This window comes from Geotrypetes seraphini, chromosome 3, assembly GCF_902459505.1.
Source record: "Geotrypetes seraphini chromosome 3, aGeoSer1.1, whole genome shotgun sequence".
Lineage (NCBI taxonomy): Eukaryota > Metazoa > Chordata > Amphibia > Gymnophiona > Dermophiidae > Geotrypetes > Geotrypetes seraphini.
In genome coordinates, this window is record NC_047086.1 from 70,381,998 (window position 1) to 70,396,759 (window position 14,762).

Genomic DNA, 14,762 nt, shown 5'->3' on the forward strand with positions numbered 1-14,762 from the left:
CGGATTGTTTTCAGAATTTGCTTTCCCATTATTAGACAGCTATCCAAACACACTCCCAAAACAGTCATCTCCTTTTACTGGCAAATTCTCCCCCATCACAACCACATTTTCTATCTCAAAATTATCTCTTTGACTTTTTACCACCATTATCTCCATTTTATTAATATTTAACTTCAAATCGTGCTCATCCACCCACTTCACAATCGTTTCCATATATCTTTGTAAACAAAGTTGCATGTTAGAGACATCATTAATCAGGAAAAAAAAATCATCAGCGTATATTCTGTATTGCGCTCCCATCTCCTGAAACCCGCCCCAAAGACGCCATGTAGATGTTGAACAAAATTCTGGATAGGACTGATCCCTGAGGGACCCCTCTCTTAGCCTCAATTATTCTGGACACAATTTCCTTACTCCTCACCCGCAAAGCTCTCTCTTTTAAATAGGATGTGAACCATTTCAAAACATCACCTGCTAGTCTCAACTGTTTCAACTTCCCCAGTAAGGTGTCCAAATTCACAGTGCTGAACGCCCCAGAAACATCAAGGGATATCATCAAAAATTGACTCTGTTTATTGATCCCCTCTCCCAAGACCTCCAATACCGAGAGCAGCAGCAACTTCACATTATGCGAATGACGAAATCCAAATTGGAAATCATCTAAACAGTTTTTTTGTAATATGTATTCATTTAGTTGATGTAACACAATTTCTCAATTATCTTCCCCAAAAAAGGAACAACCGAAACGGGTTGAAAATTTTTAGATCCTCCACATCCAATCCCTTTTCCTTTGACACTGGCATTACTGTAGATTCCTTACACTCCATAATAAGTCATTGGTTGGAGGAGAACTACCTAACAAATGAGACAACAAAAGAGCTTAACGTCGAAGATATCTGACATAGAATGCTTGAATTACAGGGATCCAAAATAGCATGGGTCCAGTAAATAGGTGTGTCATTCTAGACAAGCGGGTTATCTCCCCATAGCCATGAGACATATGCAGAAAGAATCCACTCTGGATTTTTTCTGTGTCCTACTTCACTGGGAGTCAATTTTTCTAGGAGTTATTGCAACTGAAAGAGGAACCTCCCAGTTTTTAAAAAGAGCTTCCTTACAGAGTTTATGTAAATGCAACTTCAAGAGCTTTTTTGGCGGTTCATCAAAGTCCAGAGCATCTAGTAACTCTACTCTGGGTTCTATATCAGATTCTAATTTAACAGCAATTCTGCCAAGTTGCTCGATATACTTTGTAAATGAAAGATCCTCTAGTGGAAATCTACAGCAAAGGGTCTGATGAGATACCATACAACTCAGGCGCCTACAATGTAGGTTCCAAGTCAGTGCCAGTAGTGTGGAGAAAGATCTGTATCCACTACTTCAACATCCTGAGGGTGTTCAGAAGGCAGTGAAGAGTGCTTCTTTCTTGAATGAAAAGCTCGATGAGTTGAATAGCGTCGAGAATGGCTCCTTCATCAATGTCGGTACCGGTCTGATGATAAGGAGGTGGCACGACATCAGGAATGAGAATGTCTGGACTGACGCCAAGATGAAGAGTCGTCGTCGTCAAGGAGAATCAGTACTGTGCTTGCGTCGAGGTGAAGGTGAAGCGGTACTTCATGATGTTTTCTTGCTCTTATGAGGAGCATCAGTATCTGGTGATGCTTCGATATAGAACCTTTGGGCCTTTGTGCGCTATGCTCAGACTGGGCCGATGCCGAGGGAGCCAGGACTAGCAGTGGTGCAGCAAGCAGTCTAGAGAGGTCTCTAGTCTCATTCAGGAAGGTTTCCTAAAGTTGTTCACGGAAAGTCAGCACCGGTACCATTGGCTCAACAGCTGGTACCATTAGTGCTGCAGGGCGTCGAGGGGTGGGTGCCTACATTGAAGGAGATCGTTGGCATTGATGCTCGATGCCAAAGATGCCTGCGACGCTGATGGGGTAGTGGACAGCTTCTTAGCTAGTCTACCCGATGCAGGAACAGCATCCGACGTCAATGAAAACGATGATGCCGGTACAGTCTTCAGTGCCGATTGCACTGATGATTCTCCAGAGGCTTTGGTCGGTCCCTTGATGAAGATATTGAGCCTTAAAGGAGCGTTTCTGAAGCGCAGAACAGCAAATGCAAGTGTCTACTTGATGCCCAAGTCCCACACATTGAACGCACCAGTTGTGTGGATCAGTAACTAAGATTAGCCATTGGCACCTGGAACACTTTTTGAAATCACAAACCTTCATTTCATCCACTGCTGCGTGAAATTTGGTAAATTTGTTGTCGATAAGTGCAGAGAGATGCTTAGTAATCTCCCGCATCGCCTCATTGTGTAAAGTAATGGTGGGCCATGGCGAGTGTGCCTCTGCCGGCATTCTGGGCAAAGTTGAGGTCTGCTTATTTTTAGCCAGTCACAATGCTTTCGTGGGCATAGTTTGACATCAATATGCAACTAGCCTCACAGCGTTATTTCCAAGGGTACCCGGGAGGTTCAGCAGAGATCCAGAAGCATTTGTGCACAAAACTATGCAGGTTGTAGTAGCAAATTAAGGGGTTTTTAGTAAGGGAGAAACAAAGCTCAGGCAGGGAGCCACCATTCAGCTAGACATGATCACGTGATACCCCCCCCCCCCCCCCAGATTATACATTTCTAATCACAGCACTTCTATGGTTGGACAACCTAGCTAGTTGATTTCAGAGCCTAAGAGTAATAATGTCTTGGAAAGGATGAAGGCTCAATCACTTAAATGTATTACTTACTGTTTGTTGAAACTTACAGCTATATGATTTAATAAAGCTAGTATTGGCTGCCAAGCCAACTCACACGCCTATGCCTTTTGGGATTTTCTGGAAAAACAGGGAAAATATCCTTAACACCTGTTTTCCCAAGTACGGTTTAACTGGACATGAAAATAAAGCAGCATGCAATCCTATCGAGTGTTAGCAATTCTGCTGTAATAAATATCTGAAAAAATACCTCCTCAATAACAGTGTACTGTACTTGGATATATACTCACTTTTCCACCCAAAGGACAGACACAAGCTTTACACTAGTCCTTTTCGCCTTGTTCCACGTTCCCTGGTGGCCATCTTTGAAAACTACATGAGTTACTTCTTTATTAAAATATTTTGAAATCTACAAAATTCAAAACAGAAAATACATGCAATATAATCCACTAATATCATTATGACTACTAAATGTGAACATTCTCTCCCCACTTTGTAATTTGGGAGTGTTTTACATTCTTGTTTCAGTGATTGCAAGATAATTATAAAGATAACTTTTCAACAGTCTCAATCATGTGCATGCAGTAATATCTCCAAGTTTTTCTTGTGCTACTGATGTTCCATTAAATAAAATGAGAAACCAGTTCTGTGAGGTTCATCATCTGAATAGGTGTTTTCCATAGAATGAATTCATCAGGCACATGGAAAGATTAGGTTCTTACCTTAGTAACCTTCTTTCTAGTAGACAGGCGCTAAAAACACTGGAAGTTTTGTAAAAGGGGGGAGGGGTTTTTATTATTTGATTTTATTATTTCACATTTTTTCTTTTAATAATGTATGTACGTATTTATTTATCCCCCTTTATACAAAGCCATATTAGCAGCTGCTGTGGTAATCGCTCCAACATCCATAGGGAATTAATGGACATTGGAGTGTTTGCCTTGCGGCTTTGTAAAAGAAGCCCTTACTTTTTGTGTATCTAGACTCATGTGGCAGGCCTTTAAAGATGAAACAATTTGGGGTCCTTTTATTGAGGTGCGCTAAAGATTAGCGCACGCTAAATGCTAAGACGCCCATAGGATATAATGGATGCCTTAGCATTTAGCTCACGCTAAATCGGTTAGCGCACCTTAATAAAAGGATCCCTTTGTATTGCATCGTTCTTTTAAACTAAGAGTTGTTGTCTTACATCAATAAAGCTACCTATTGTGAACACCTACTGATTCATCTGCTGTCGACAACAAGAATTGTAATTACTCTAGTTATATATAGAGGAGTCTGAGCTGGAGTAGTTATAAATTAAGGAGGTAGAATCAAAGGTTTTATGTACTGACACCCAGAGCTGTGGAGTCGGAGTCGAGGAGTCGGAGGAAATTTCGGGTACCTGGAGTCGGAGTCAGAAGTACAAAAAACTGAGGAGTCGGAGTCGGAACATTTATCTACCGACTCCATTTTTGAACTTGGCATATCAATCACGAGCGATTCTTTCAGCTATAGCACCCACTATATACACAGCACAAATGTTGCGAGCAGCTTCTGTGGCCTTAGAACCTTGATTAAAAGCAAAAAGAAGGTGGTGTCGAAAATACTCATTTCTCTCAATTTGACATTCCATTTTAACGATCTGAAAATTAACCAGTGCTGTGGAGTCAGAGGAAATTTCGGGTACCTGGAGTCGGAGTCTGAAGTACAAAAAACTGAGGAGTCGGAGTCGGAACATTTATCTACCGACTCCATAGCCCTGCTGACACCACAGCCTTGGCTATAACCACTTGACAGTGGCTTGACTGTAGTATGCTTTACAGACATAAAAGCTGAAAACTAATAATTTAATTAACACTTCTGGTAGTAAATTGCATTTTAAAGAATTTCAAAGTCAAATCTGCTCCTTACTTTTGCTCCCAGATTGGTAAGTTGACGTGCAAATGTTTCTGAATAATTTTCAGTTTTGTTTGATGACCAGACTTCCACATATGCCACAACACCTAAGAAAAACAAATAAAAACAAATCTTACTACACTTTAAAAATATATAATTGTAGTAACATAGCAACAAACATGATGGCAGATAAAGGCCAATTGGCCCATCTAGTCTGCCCATCCGCAGTAACCATTATCTTTCTCTCTCCGAGAGATCCCACATGCCTATCCCATACCCTCTTGAATTCAGACGCTCCGAAGCCCCAGTCAAGTAATCAGGTGAGTGTAGTTGCCTCAGTGTTGATGGATGGTGTTTCTCTGGGTCTCACCCTGTTGTCTCCAAGCTGTGACTTCTCATCTCCTTCACATCTGATCTTCAATATCTTCTCCACTGCATCTCTTTTCTCCCGTTCCTCTTCACTGCACAGAACAGACTTGCTGTAACCATACCAGGCTGATCTTCTCACTGTAGGCATGACTATCCTCCTTACCTCTTCACACTGTTCTTTCAACAGCTGCAGCTGGAAGAAGAGATGCCTGGAACCTTGTGTCCAATTGCTATTTATATTTGAACCAATTTTCCAATTTATATCAAATTAGGGAAATCTCTTCACTGCAAAACTACAGAGCTTTGGAATAATTTTCCTACCCAGTTGCGCAACCTGGGCTCTTTCCAACTTTTCCGAAGACACATGAAAACTTGGCTATTTTCAAAAATGTAAATTTCCACTTCCCCTTACCACCACTCCCACTGTACTTCCCTTTTAATTTTTGTAAACCGTATAGAGTTCTATATTTAGTTTAGTTAACGCCAACACAATCAGTCTTAAATTTTTTCAGACTATTTCCTTTCAGATTACACTTGGAAATATTTTTTAAATTTTTTATTCATTTTTCATATAACAACAAGTGTATCACATAAATTTATACAATTTCATTGAGTACACACTTGATATTCCTTCATGCATCACTGTAAATTCAACGTATCATTATATAATCCTTTACTATAATATTGAAAAAGTATATAGTACTTAATAAGTATACCAACTATTACTCAAATTATAAACCCATCCCTTCCCCTTCCTTTGAAAATTGCATACAAGATATAATGATAAATTATTTATATTATGAGATGAATAAAATAAACCCACCCACATCCCTTCTTATCAAAGATCTTATTATGGGAAAATTGTATCATTCATTGCAAAAGTCTGTTAATGGTCCCCAAATATTCTTAAACTTATCAATATAACCTCTTTGTGTTGCAAATGTACGCTCCATTTTATATATATGGCATACTGAATTCCACCAGAAGTTATAATTTAACCTGTCATAATTTTTCCAACTGTATGTTATTTGTTGAACTGCTACTCCAGTTAATATAAATAAAAGTTTGTTATTATTTGAAGAAATTTGACTGTGCTCTCATTGCTGTGCCAAATAAAATCATATCATATGTCAAGGCTACCGGATTCTCCAACATCCTATGTTTGAGGCCAAATTGATTTCCAAAATAATAATATGAATGGACAATAAAATAAAAGATGATCTAATGTCCCCGCCTCAAGATGACAGTGCCAGCATCTATTAGACTTAGAGCTATCAAGTTTTTGTAAACGAACAGGGGTCCAAAAAGCTCTATGCAAAAGAAAAAACCATGTTTGTCTCATAGATGCTGAAACTGTACACCTTAACCTCCAAGACCAAAGTCGTGGTCATTGAGATGCAGTAATCTGATGCTTAATCTCAATGCTCCAAATGTCTCTAAAACCATGTTTAAGTTTTTTATTTACAAATCCAGATATTAATTTATATCACAATGCAGCCTGGTGACCCATAGAATCCATCTGAAAACATAAGAATTCCAGGCCATGATAATTATTAAGATTATTAAGGCCATTCAGGGAACCCCGCCTGAATGGTCTGCTTCAATTGCAACCACCTAAAATATTGCGATTTATTTAAACCAAATTTATGTTGCAATTGTGAAAACTCAAGTAGTTTACCTTTGTTCATCACATCCTCTAAAGTACGAATTCCAGCCATCATCCAATGTTTCCACTTGGAAATCTATATTCTCATAAACTTTAGAGCTTTTGTAAGCCATCTGCTATGTAACATAGGTCCTATATCCAACAGAGCCAGATCCTTTGGCAAGACATCGCGTCTAAACAGTAGTTAGCTTTGATCTGTGCTTAAGTTAATGATCACTTTATTGCTGAGCTGAGGAAGCCAGAGATCTTAGTAAAATCAGGATTTATTTCCAGTTCAGTAGCAGGAATACACATTTCAAATCTGACATATTGTAATCACAAAACAGAAAATAAAATTAGTTTTTCTACCTTTTGTTGTCTGGTCATTATTAAAATCTTGTTGGTCCCAGGCTCTGGTTGTCTTCTGATAACTTGCTTGCCAGGGTCTTCTTCTTTCTCTGTGCTAACCATCCATCTGCCATCTCTGTCCTCTCCATCCGTTTCCCTTCCCTCCCCTCCCCCGGAGGTCTGGCATTTTTCCTTTTTTTCATCTCCATCCACAGATCCACCTTTTTTCAACTGCCCTTTCATCCAGCATCTCTCCCTTCTTCCCCACAACCCCAGGGTCCACCATCTCTCCCTTTCTTTTCCCAATTACCTTCCTATCCAGTATCGCTATCCACCCCTCCACAACATCCCTTGTGTTCAACTTCTCTCCCTTTCTGTTCCTTCCCTCCCTAAATCCCATTGTCCATCATCTCTCTCCCTCTCCTCTATTTTCAGACCCATTATTTCTTCCCCCCCCCCAAAGTCCGGCATATGCATGTCACTTTGAACCCCCCTTTCCCTCCCTCCGTGTACTTCTACACCAGGGCCCCTCTCTCCTGAAGGCCTGCACCCCACCCATAAAGGCCTGCCTGTTCCCCCTGAAGGCCTGTCCCCCACCCCTGAAGGTCTGCATCACACCCCTGAAGGCCTGCCTGCCTGTCCCCCCCCTGAAGGCCTGCATCCCCCCCGAAGGCCTGCATCCCCCCCGAAGGCCTGCCTGCCTGTCCCCCCCTTGAAGGCCTGCACCTCCCCCTGAAGGCCTGTCCCCCCCCAAAGGCCTGCATCCCCCCCGAAGGCCTGCCTGCCTGTTCTCCCCTTGAAGGCCTGCACCTCCCCCTGAAGGCCTGTCCCCCCCTAGAAGGCCTGCATCCCACCCCTTAAGGCCTGCCTGCCTGTCCCTCCTGAAGGCTTGTCCCACCCCCACCCCAAAGAACTGCTCTCCCCCTCCCCCCCTGAAGGCCTGCGTGTTTCCCCCTGGCCTCACACTGGTATCTGGCTTCCCCGCACCGTTTACCGTTGAGGAGCAGCCTGCAGACAAGATCGCGGTGCTAGCGATCTTTGCACTGCTTCGGAGCTGTTTCCTCTGCCGTGGTCCCACCACTCCTTTGACGTTAGAGGCAGGATCGTGGCGGAAGAAACAGCTCTGAAGCAGTGCAAAGATCACTAGCATCGTGATCTTGTCTGCAGGCTGCTCCTCAACGGTAAACGGTGCAGGGAGGCCATGTAGGGAAGCGGGAGGCTGGGAGGGAAGCCGAATGACGGGGGGAGGGGGGAACGGACACTGGGGGGGGAAGCCGGCCAGCAGCACTTCCCGACTGACCCTCCCCCCTCGCCCGCTAAAGCAGGTGCGGCAGCAACCGGCCCAGCAAGAGAAGCTGCCGCTTCTGCTTTAGGGGGCGAGGGGGGAGAGTCAGCCGAATCTGGAACCAATTTTTTTTTTGTTTTGAATCGATTTGAATCGATTCACCCAAAGTGAATCGGTGAACCGATTCGAATCGTGAATCGGGCAGCACTAATCTAAAGGAGTCACCAAGTGCCTGAATGGTAGTTTGTCTCTGTGCAGGTTAGAGACAACCCACACCAGCTTCCTTTCTACTTCTCCTCAACATAAGACATCATTCTTCCATCCCAGTCAGTGTTGTATTCAAATATTAACATATATTTGTTTTGACCCAAAATAAAGCTTAAAAATTGGGATCTTGGTTTATATTTGAGTCTTCATCTCCTCTGGAGAGTTTTGCAGAAGGCACGAGCTGGCAGGCCTTGAGCCATGTACAGATCCTCAAGACCCCACACCCGCACAACACATATCCTCTTCTTCCATTCTACTACTACTATCATTTCTATATCGCCGGAAAGCGTATGCAGCGCAGTACATTTAATATTCAACAGACGATCCCTGTTCAGAAGAGCTTACAATCTAATATGGACAGACAGAACATCTCAGAGTTGAGGGTTTCTGGTAGAAGGAATGATACAATGGATATAGGTATCTAACAGTGAGTGGGAGTTAAGTTGAAAGCAGCTTCAAAGTGGGCTTTTAGTTTGGATTTGAATACCACTAGAGACGAAGTATGACATATTGGCTGGCAGTCTGTTCCAGGCATATGGCAGAGCAAAAAAGAAGGGACAGAGTCTAGAGTTGGCAGTGAAGGTAAAGCACTCTCAAACTTTCTTAGCTCCGGCACACTAAATTTAGGAAATGGTTTTTGCGGCACACTATAATTGAAATTATAAAATTGCAAAGCCAACAAAAAATTAAATTTGAGAGTTATTTATTTAAGTTCTTTAAGTTATGTATGAGTAAAGTAAATAGAATAGAATTGCTAATCAACGGGATAGATGAGCTCATTTTTGAGTGCAAACTAACTCAAAACGCGGCTCGATAGTTGACAAGCAAACACACATTTCATCATCTACCATCTGCAGTCGTTCTCTTTTTGATTTAATGTTTGTCAGAGCTGAAAAAGCACAGTTACTTACCGTAACAGGTATTAAGAACATAAGAAGTTGCCTCCGCTGGGTCAGACCAGAGGTCCATCGCACCCAGCAGTCCGCTCCCGCGGCGGCCCATCAGGTCCATGACCTGTAAGGTGATCATTGTCCAAATCATTTTGTCTCCCTTGTCCTTCTATCTATACCCTATAATAACCTATTTCTACCTCTATCTATATCCCTCAATCCCCGTATCCTTCAGGAATTTATCCAATCCTTCTTTTAAACCCGGTAGTGTACTCTGTCCTATCACAACCTCCGGAAGCGCATTATCCAGGGACAGCTGGCAGATATTCTCAACATATGGGTGACGTCAATCACAAAGCCCCGATGCAGACAGCTTCACAAGCAGACTTGCTTGAAGAACTTTTGGAAAGTTCGCAACTACTGCACCATGCATGCGCGAGTGCCTTCCCGCCTGAGGTAGGGCATGCGTCTCCTCAGTTCAGATAGCTAGCTAAGAAGCCAACCAGGAGAAGTGGGTGGGTTGTGAGAATATCTGCCTGCTGTCCCTGGATAACACCTGTTACGGTAAGTAACTGTGCTGCATCCCAGGACAAGCATCCCAGGACAGGCAGCATATTCTCAACATATGGGTGACCTCCAAGCTAACCAGAATGGGATGGTGGGAGTGTTGGCAATTCAGGAGAATAAATTTTGTAATACTGCCTGGCCCAAGTGGCCATCCCCTCTGGAAAAAGAATCCAGACAATAATGAGAGGTGAAAGTATGAACCGAGGAACAAGTGGCAGCTTTGCAAATTTCCTCAAGAGGAGTAGATCTAAGGAAAGCTATGGATGCCGCCATGGCTCTAACTTTGTGGGCTGTGACTCGACCCTCTAGATCAGGGTCAATCGCGTTGCCTTCACGTTCTACTTGCTTCCCGACTCAGAAGCGCCGAGCCGTCCAACTTTCCCCACCCGACGTCAATTCTGACGTCAGAGAGGAAGTTCCAGGCCAGCCAATCGCTGCCTGGCTGGCCCAGAACTTCCTCTCCAACTTCAAAAATGACGTTGGGGAGAGGTAATCTGGTCGGGCCGACGCTTCTGTGTGGGGAAGCAGGGAGCGCTTGGGGCGGCGGTGGCTTGGTGGCCTGTTCCCCAATGGTGGCAGTGGTTTGAAGGCCTCGGGCTTACGGCTGACGAAACTTAAGCCCGAGGTCATAATGCCGTTGTACAGATCCATGGTGAGAATGAGGTCTGGAAGCATACAGCAGGCTGAAAGAAGGGAAGAAATATTGGATGCACTGTCAGAAGAATAAAGTGCAACCTGAGACTCATGAAATCACCAGACAACAAAGGTAGGAAAAATGATTTTATTTTCAATTTAGTGATCAAAATGTGTCCGTTTTGAGAATTTATATCTGCTGTCTATATTGTGCACTATGGCCCCCTTTTACTAAAACGCAATACCGGTTTTTAACACAGGGAGCCTATGAGCATCGAGAGCAGCGCAGGGTATTCAGCACAGCTCCCTGCGCTAAAAACTGCTATCGCGGTTTAGTAATAAGGGAGGGGGTATATTTGTCTATTTTTGTATAGTTGTTCCTGAGGTGACATTACATAAAGTCATTTGCCTTGACCTCTTTGAAAACCCGCAGAATATAAATGATAATTAACATTTTCTCTGCGTACAGTGTGCTTTGTGTTTTTTTTTTATTTTATTGTTGGTAGATAATTTTGACTTGGTCATTTTAAAAGTAGCTCGCAAGCCCAAAAAGTGTGGGCACCCCTGCTCTAGATGCAGTCCAGCCTGAGTATAGCAGAAAGAGATGCAAGCAGCCAACTAGTTGGAGATGGTGCGCTTGGAAACTGGATGTCCCAACTTGTTTGGATCAAAGAAGACAAAAAGTTGAGGAGAAGATCACTGTGGCTTAGTCCTTTCCAATTAGAAAGCCAAAGCACGCTTACAGTCCAAAGTAAGAAGAGCTGTTTCTCCAGGATAAGAATGGGGCTTTGGAAAAAACACTGGAAGAACAATGGATTGATTGAGATGACGTTCTGAAACCACTTTAAGTAAGAATTTAGGATGAGTATGGAGGGCCACCTTGTCATGATGGAATACTGTGAAAGGTGGGTCCGCTACTAAAGCTTGTAGCTCACTGACTCTTCGAGCAGACATGAGAGCAATGAGAAAAAACCACTTTCCAAGAGAGATATTTCAGATGAGCCAAAGACACTGGTTCAAATGAAGGTTTCATAAGCTGAGCAAGAACAACATTGAGATCCCAAACCACAGGAGGAAGTTTGAGAGGTGACTTGACATTGAAAAATCCTTTTATGAATCTGGAAACCACGGGATGAGCAGAGAGGATTTTCCCTTCTATAGGCTGATGGAAAGCAGCAATTGCACTGAGATGGCCTCGAATGGATGTTGATTTTAGTCCTAATTGAGAAAAGTGAAACAGGTAATCCAGAACTGAAGATAAGGAGGTAGTCTGAGGCTCCTTGTGATGAAGAGCGCACCAAGCAGAAAACCTAGTCCATTTCTGGTTGTAGCATTGCCTAGTGGTCGGCTTCCTGGAAGCCTCTAAAATGTCCTTGAGAGAACTTGAAAGTGGCAGTTACGTTGAGAGGTACCAAGCTGTCAGGTATAGAGACTGCAGGTTGGGATAAAGTGGAGAATCCTGACTCTGTGTAAGCAGAGACGGAAAAACTGGTAGAAGTAGTGGCTCCCTGCTGCTGAGCTGAAGTAGAAGGGAGAACCAAGGTTGTCCGGGCCACCGAGGAGCTATCAGAAGCATGATGGCGCCCGCACCTGGAGTACTGTGTTCAATACTGGTCGCCATACCTCAAAAAGGATATGGCGGTACTCGAGGGAGTGCAGAGGAGGGCGACTAAACTGATAAAAAGTATGGAAAATTTCTCATACGCTGACAGGTTAAAAACGCTGGGGCTGTTCTCTCTGGAGAAGAGGAGACTTAGAGGGGACATGATAGAAACCTTCAAAATCCTAAAGGGCATAGAGAAAGTGAATAAGAACAGATTCTTCAAACTGTGGGGAGCCACTAGCACTAGGGGTCACTCGGAGAAATTGAAAGGGGACAGGTTTAGAACAAATGCTAGGAAGTTCTTTTTTACCCAGAGGGTGGTGGACACATGGAACAAGTTTCCAGAGGAGGTGATAAGCCAGAACTCTGTACAGGGGTTCAAGAAAGGTTTGGATAGGTTCCTGGAGGATAAGGGGATAGAGGGGTACAGATTGAACTTGAGGTAGGTTATAGAAATGGTCAGTAACCACTTCACAGGTCGCGGACCTGATGGGCCGCAGCGGGGGCGGACCGCTGGGCAGGATGGACCTCTGGTCTGACCCAGTGGAGGCAACTTCTTATGTTCTTATGAACTAGAGGGAATGGAGGAAACGCATACATGAATTTGTTCGCCAATTCCAGAAGAAAAGCATCTGCCTCCAGGTGGTGAGGAGAGTAGATCCTGGAGCAAAACTGAGGCAGTTTGTTGTTATGGGGAGACGAAAATAGATCTATTTGAGGGGTTCCCGACTGAGAAAAAATGTGATGGAGAGGCAACAAATTGAGTGTCCATTTGTGAGGTTGTAGAAGATGACTTAATTTGTCTGCCAGAAAGTTTTTCTCTCCTTGAATGTAGATTGCTGTCAGAAAAGTGTTGTGGAGAATTGCTCATTCTAAACTTTCTGAGCTTCCTTGCAAAGAGGGAGGGATCCTGTTCCTCCCTGCTTGTTAACATGGCTACTTGACTGTCTGTACGAATGAGGACTACTTGATCGTGAAGATGTTGAAAAGCTTTGAGAGCATTGAAAATTGCTCTGAGTTCCAACATATTTATGTGGCTCCGATGATCTGTGCTGGACCTCGGAAATCCTCGAAATGAGTCCCCCAAGCGAAGATCGAGGAATCTGTCGTGAGGACCTTCTGATGAGTGGGCGTTTGAAACAGCAAACCTCTGGAGAGACTGGAAGAGAGCATCCACCAGTGAAGGGATTGCCTCAATTAAGGAGTCAATGTAATGTGTTGAGAGAGTGGATTGAAAACCTGCACCCACTGAGACGCCAGTGTCCACTGAGGAATTCTGAGGTGAAGTCTGGCAAAAGGAGTCACGTGAACTGTAGAGGCCATGTGCCCTACGAGAACCATCATATGTCTCGCTGAGAGTGAAGTGAGGGACGACACCTTAAGACAAAGCTGAATGAGAGCTTCCTGATTCTGCTGAGGAAGGAAAGCTCCGAGTTGTACAGTGTCCAGTACAGGCTCCAATGAACTGTAGGTTTTGAGAGGGCTGTAGCTGGAATTTTGGAAAGTTTATTTCGAACCCCAAATGTTGGAGGAACCAAATAGTCCATTGGGTCGCTACAAAAAAACCCTTAGATGTTGAATCTTTGATGAGCCAGTCGTCCAAGTACGGGAAAACCTGGAGACCATGGCTGTGCAGAGCTGCTGCCACTTCTACTAGGCACTTGGTGAAAACTCTTTGAGATGATGCCAGGCCGAAAGTCAGCACTCTGTATTGAAAATGATGATTTTCCCACCCGAAATCTGAGAAACTTGTAAGAGGCTGAATGAATGGGAATATGTCCAATATAGGTCATAGATTCCCCCGTCTTCTTCGGGACAAAGAAGTAACGGGAGTAAAACCCGCGCTTTGCTGCTCCAGAGGAAATTCCTCAATGGCAATGAGACGAAGCAGAGCTTGAGCTTCCTGAAGAAGAAGGGTGGTCTGTGACGGATTTGAAGGATATTCGCTTGGGAGAAGATCTGGTGGAACATGAAGGAAGTGAAGAGAGTAACCTTTCCTGATGATTGTGAGGACCCAGAGGTCAGAGGTAATGAGTTCCCATCAATGATAAAAATGATGGAGACGACCTACTAGGGAAGAGAGGACAGAGGCAGAACGATTGAAGTTATGCTCTATGTGAGATGGTCAAAAAGTCTGAGTAGGCTTAGGCACAGCAGGAGTCTGAGGTTTATGCTGCCTGTTTTGTTGCTGCTGTTGTTTCTTAGAAGGCGGCCTTGAATAAGGTGCTGCCTTCTGAGGATAACACCTCTGATAAGATGGAAGAGGCCTGTAACTCTTAGCAGTGGAAGGCTTCGGCCAAACTATGCAAGTAAATAATTTCCCATGCTCAGGCAAGAGTTTTGTAGCTGCCTCAATCGAGTCTTCAAAGCTCATTCCCTTGAATGGGATGTTAGCCACTCGATCCTGCAGATTTGGATCCTTATCTACAGTACGGAGCCAGACTAGACAGCGCATCGCCGCTACCGAGAATGCAGTGACCCTTGAGGACATCTCAAAAGCATCATATGCAGCCAGAATTATATGCATGCAAAGTTGACCAAGTGGAATGCATATGCTCT

General features: G+C 43.7%; 1 protein-coding gene across 5 annotated transcripts in view; it reads right to left on the bottom strand.

Moving 5' to 3' along the window:
* Positions 1-14,762, bottom strand: part of MCPH1 (microcephalin 1) — a 490,428-nt gene that overhangs the window by 460,623 nt on the left and 15,043 nt on the right. For all 5 annotated transcript variants that reach the window (XM_033937330.1, XM_033937327.1, XM_033937326.1 and 2 more), the window contains exons 2-3: positions 4,612-4,703; positions 3,009-3,127 (exon numbers count right to left, since the gene is read on the bottom strand). In XM_033937330.1, coding sequence (XP_033793221.1) covers positions 3,009-3,127; positions 4,612-4,703 — 211 coding nt within the window. The remainder of the gene's footprint in view (positions 1-3,008; positions 3,128-4,611; positions 4,704-14,762) is intronic.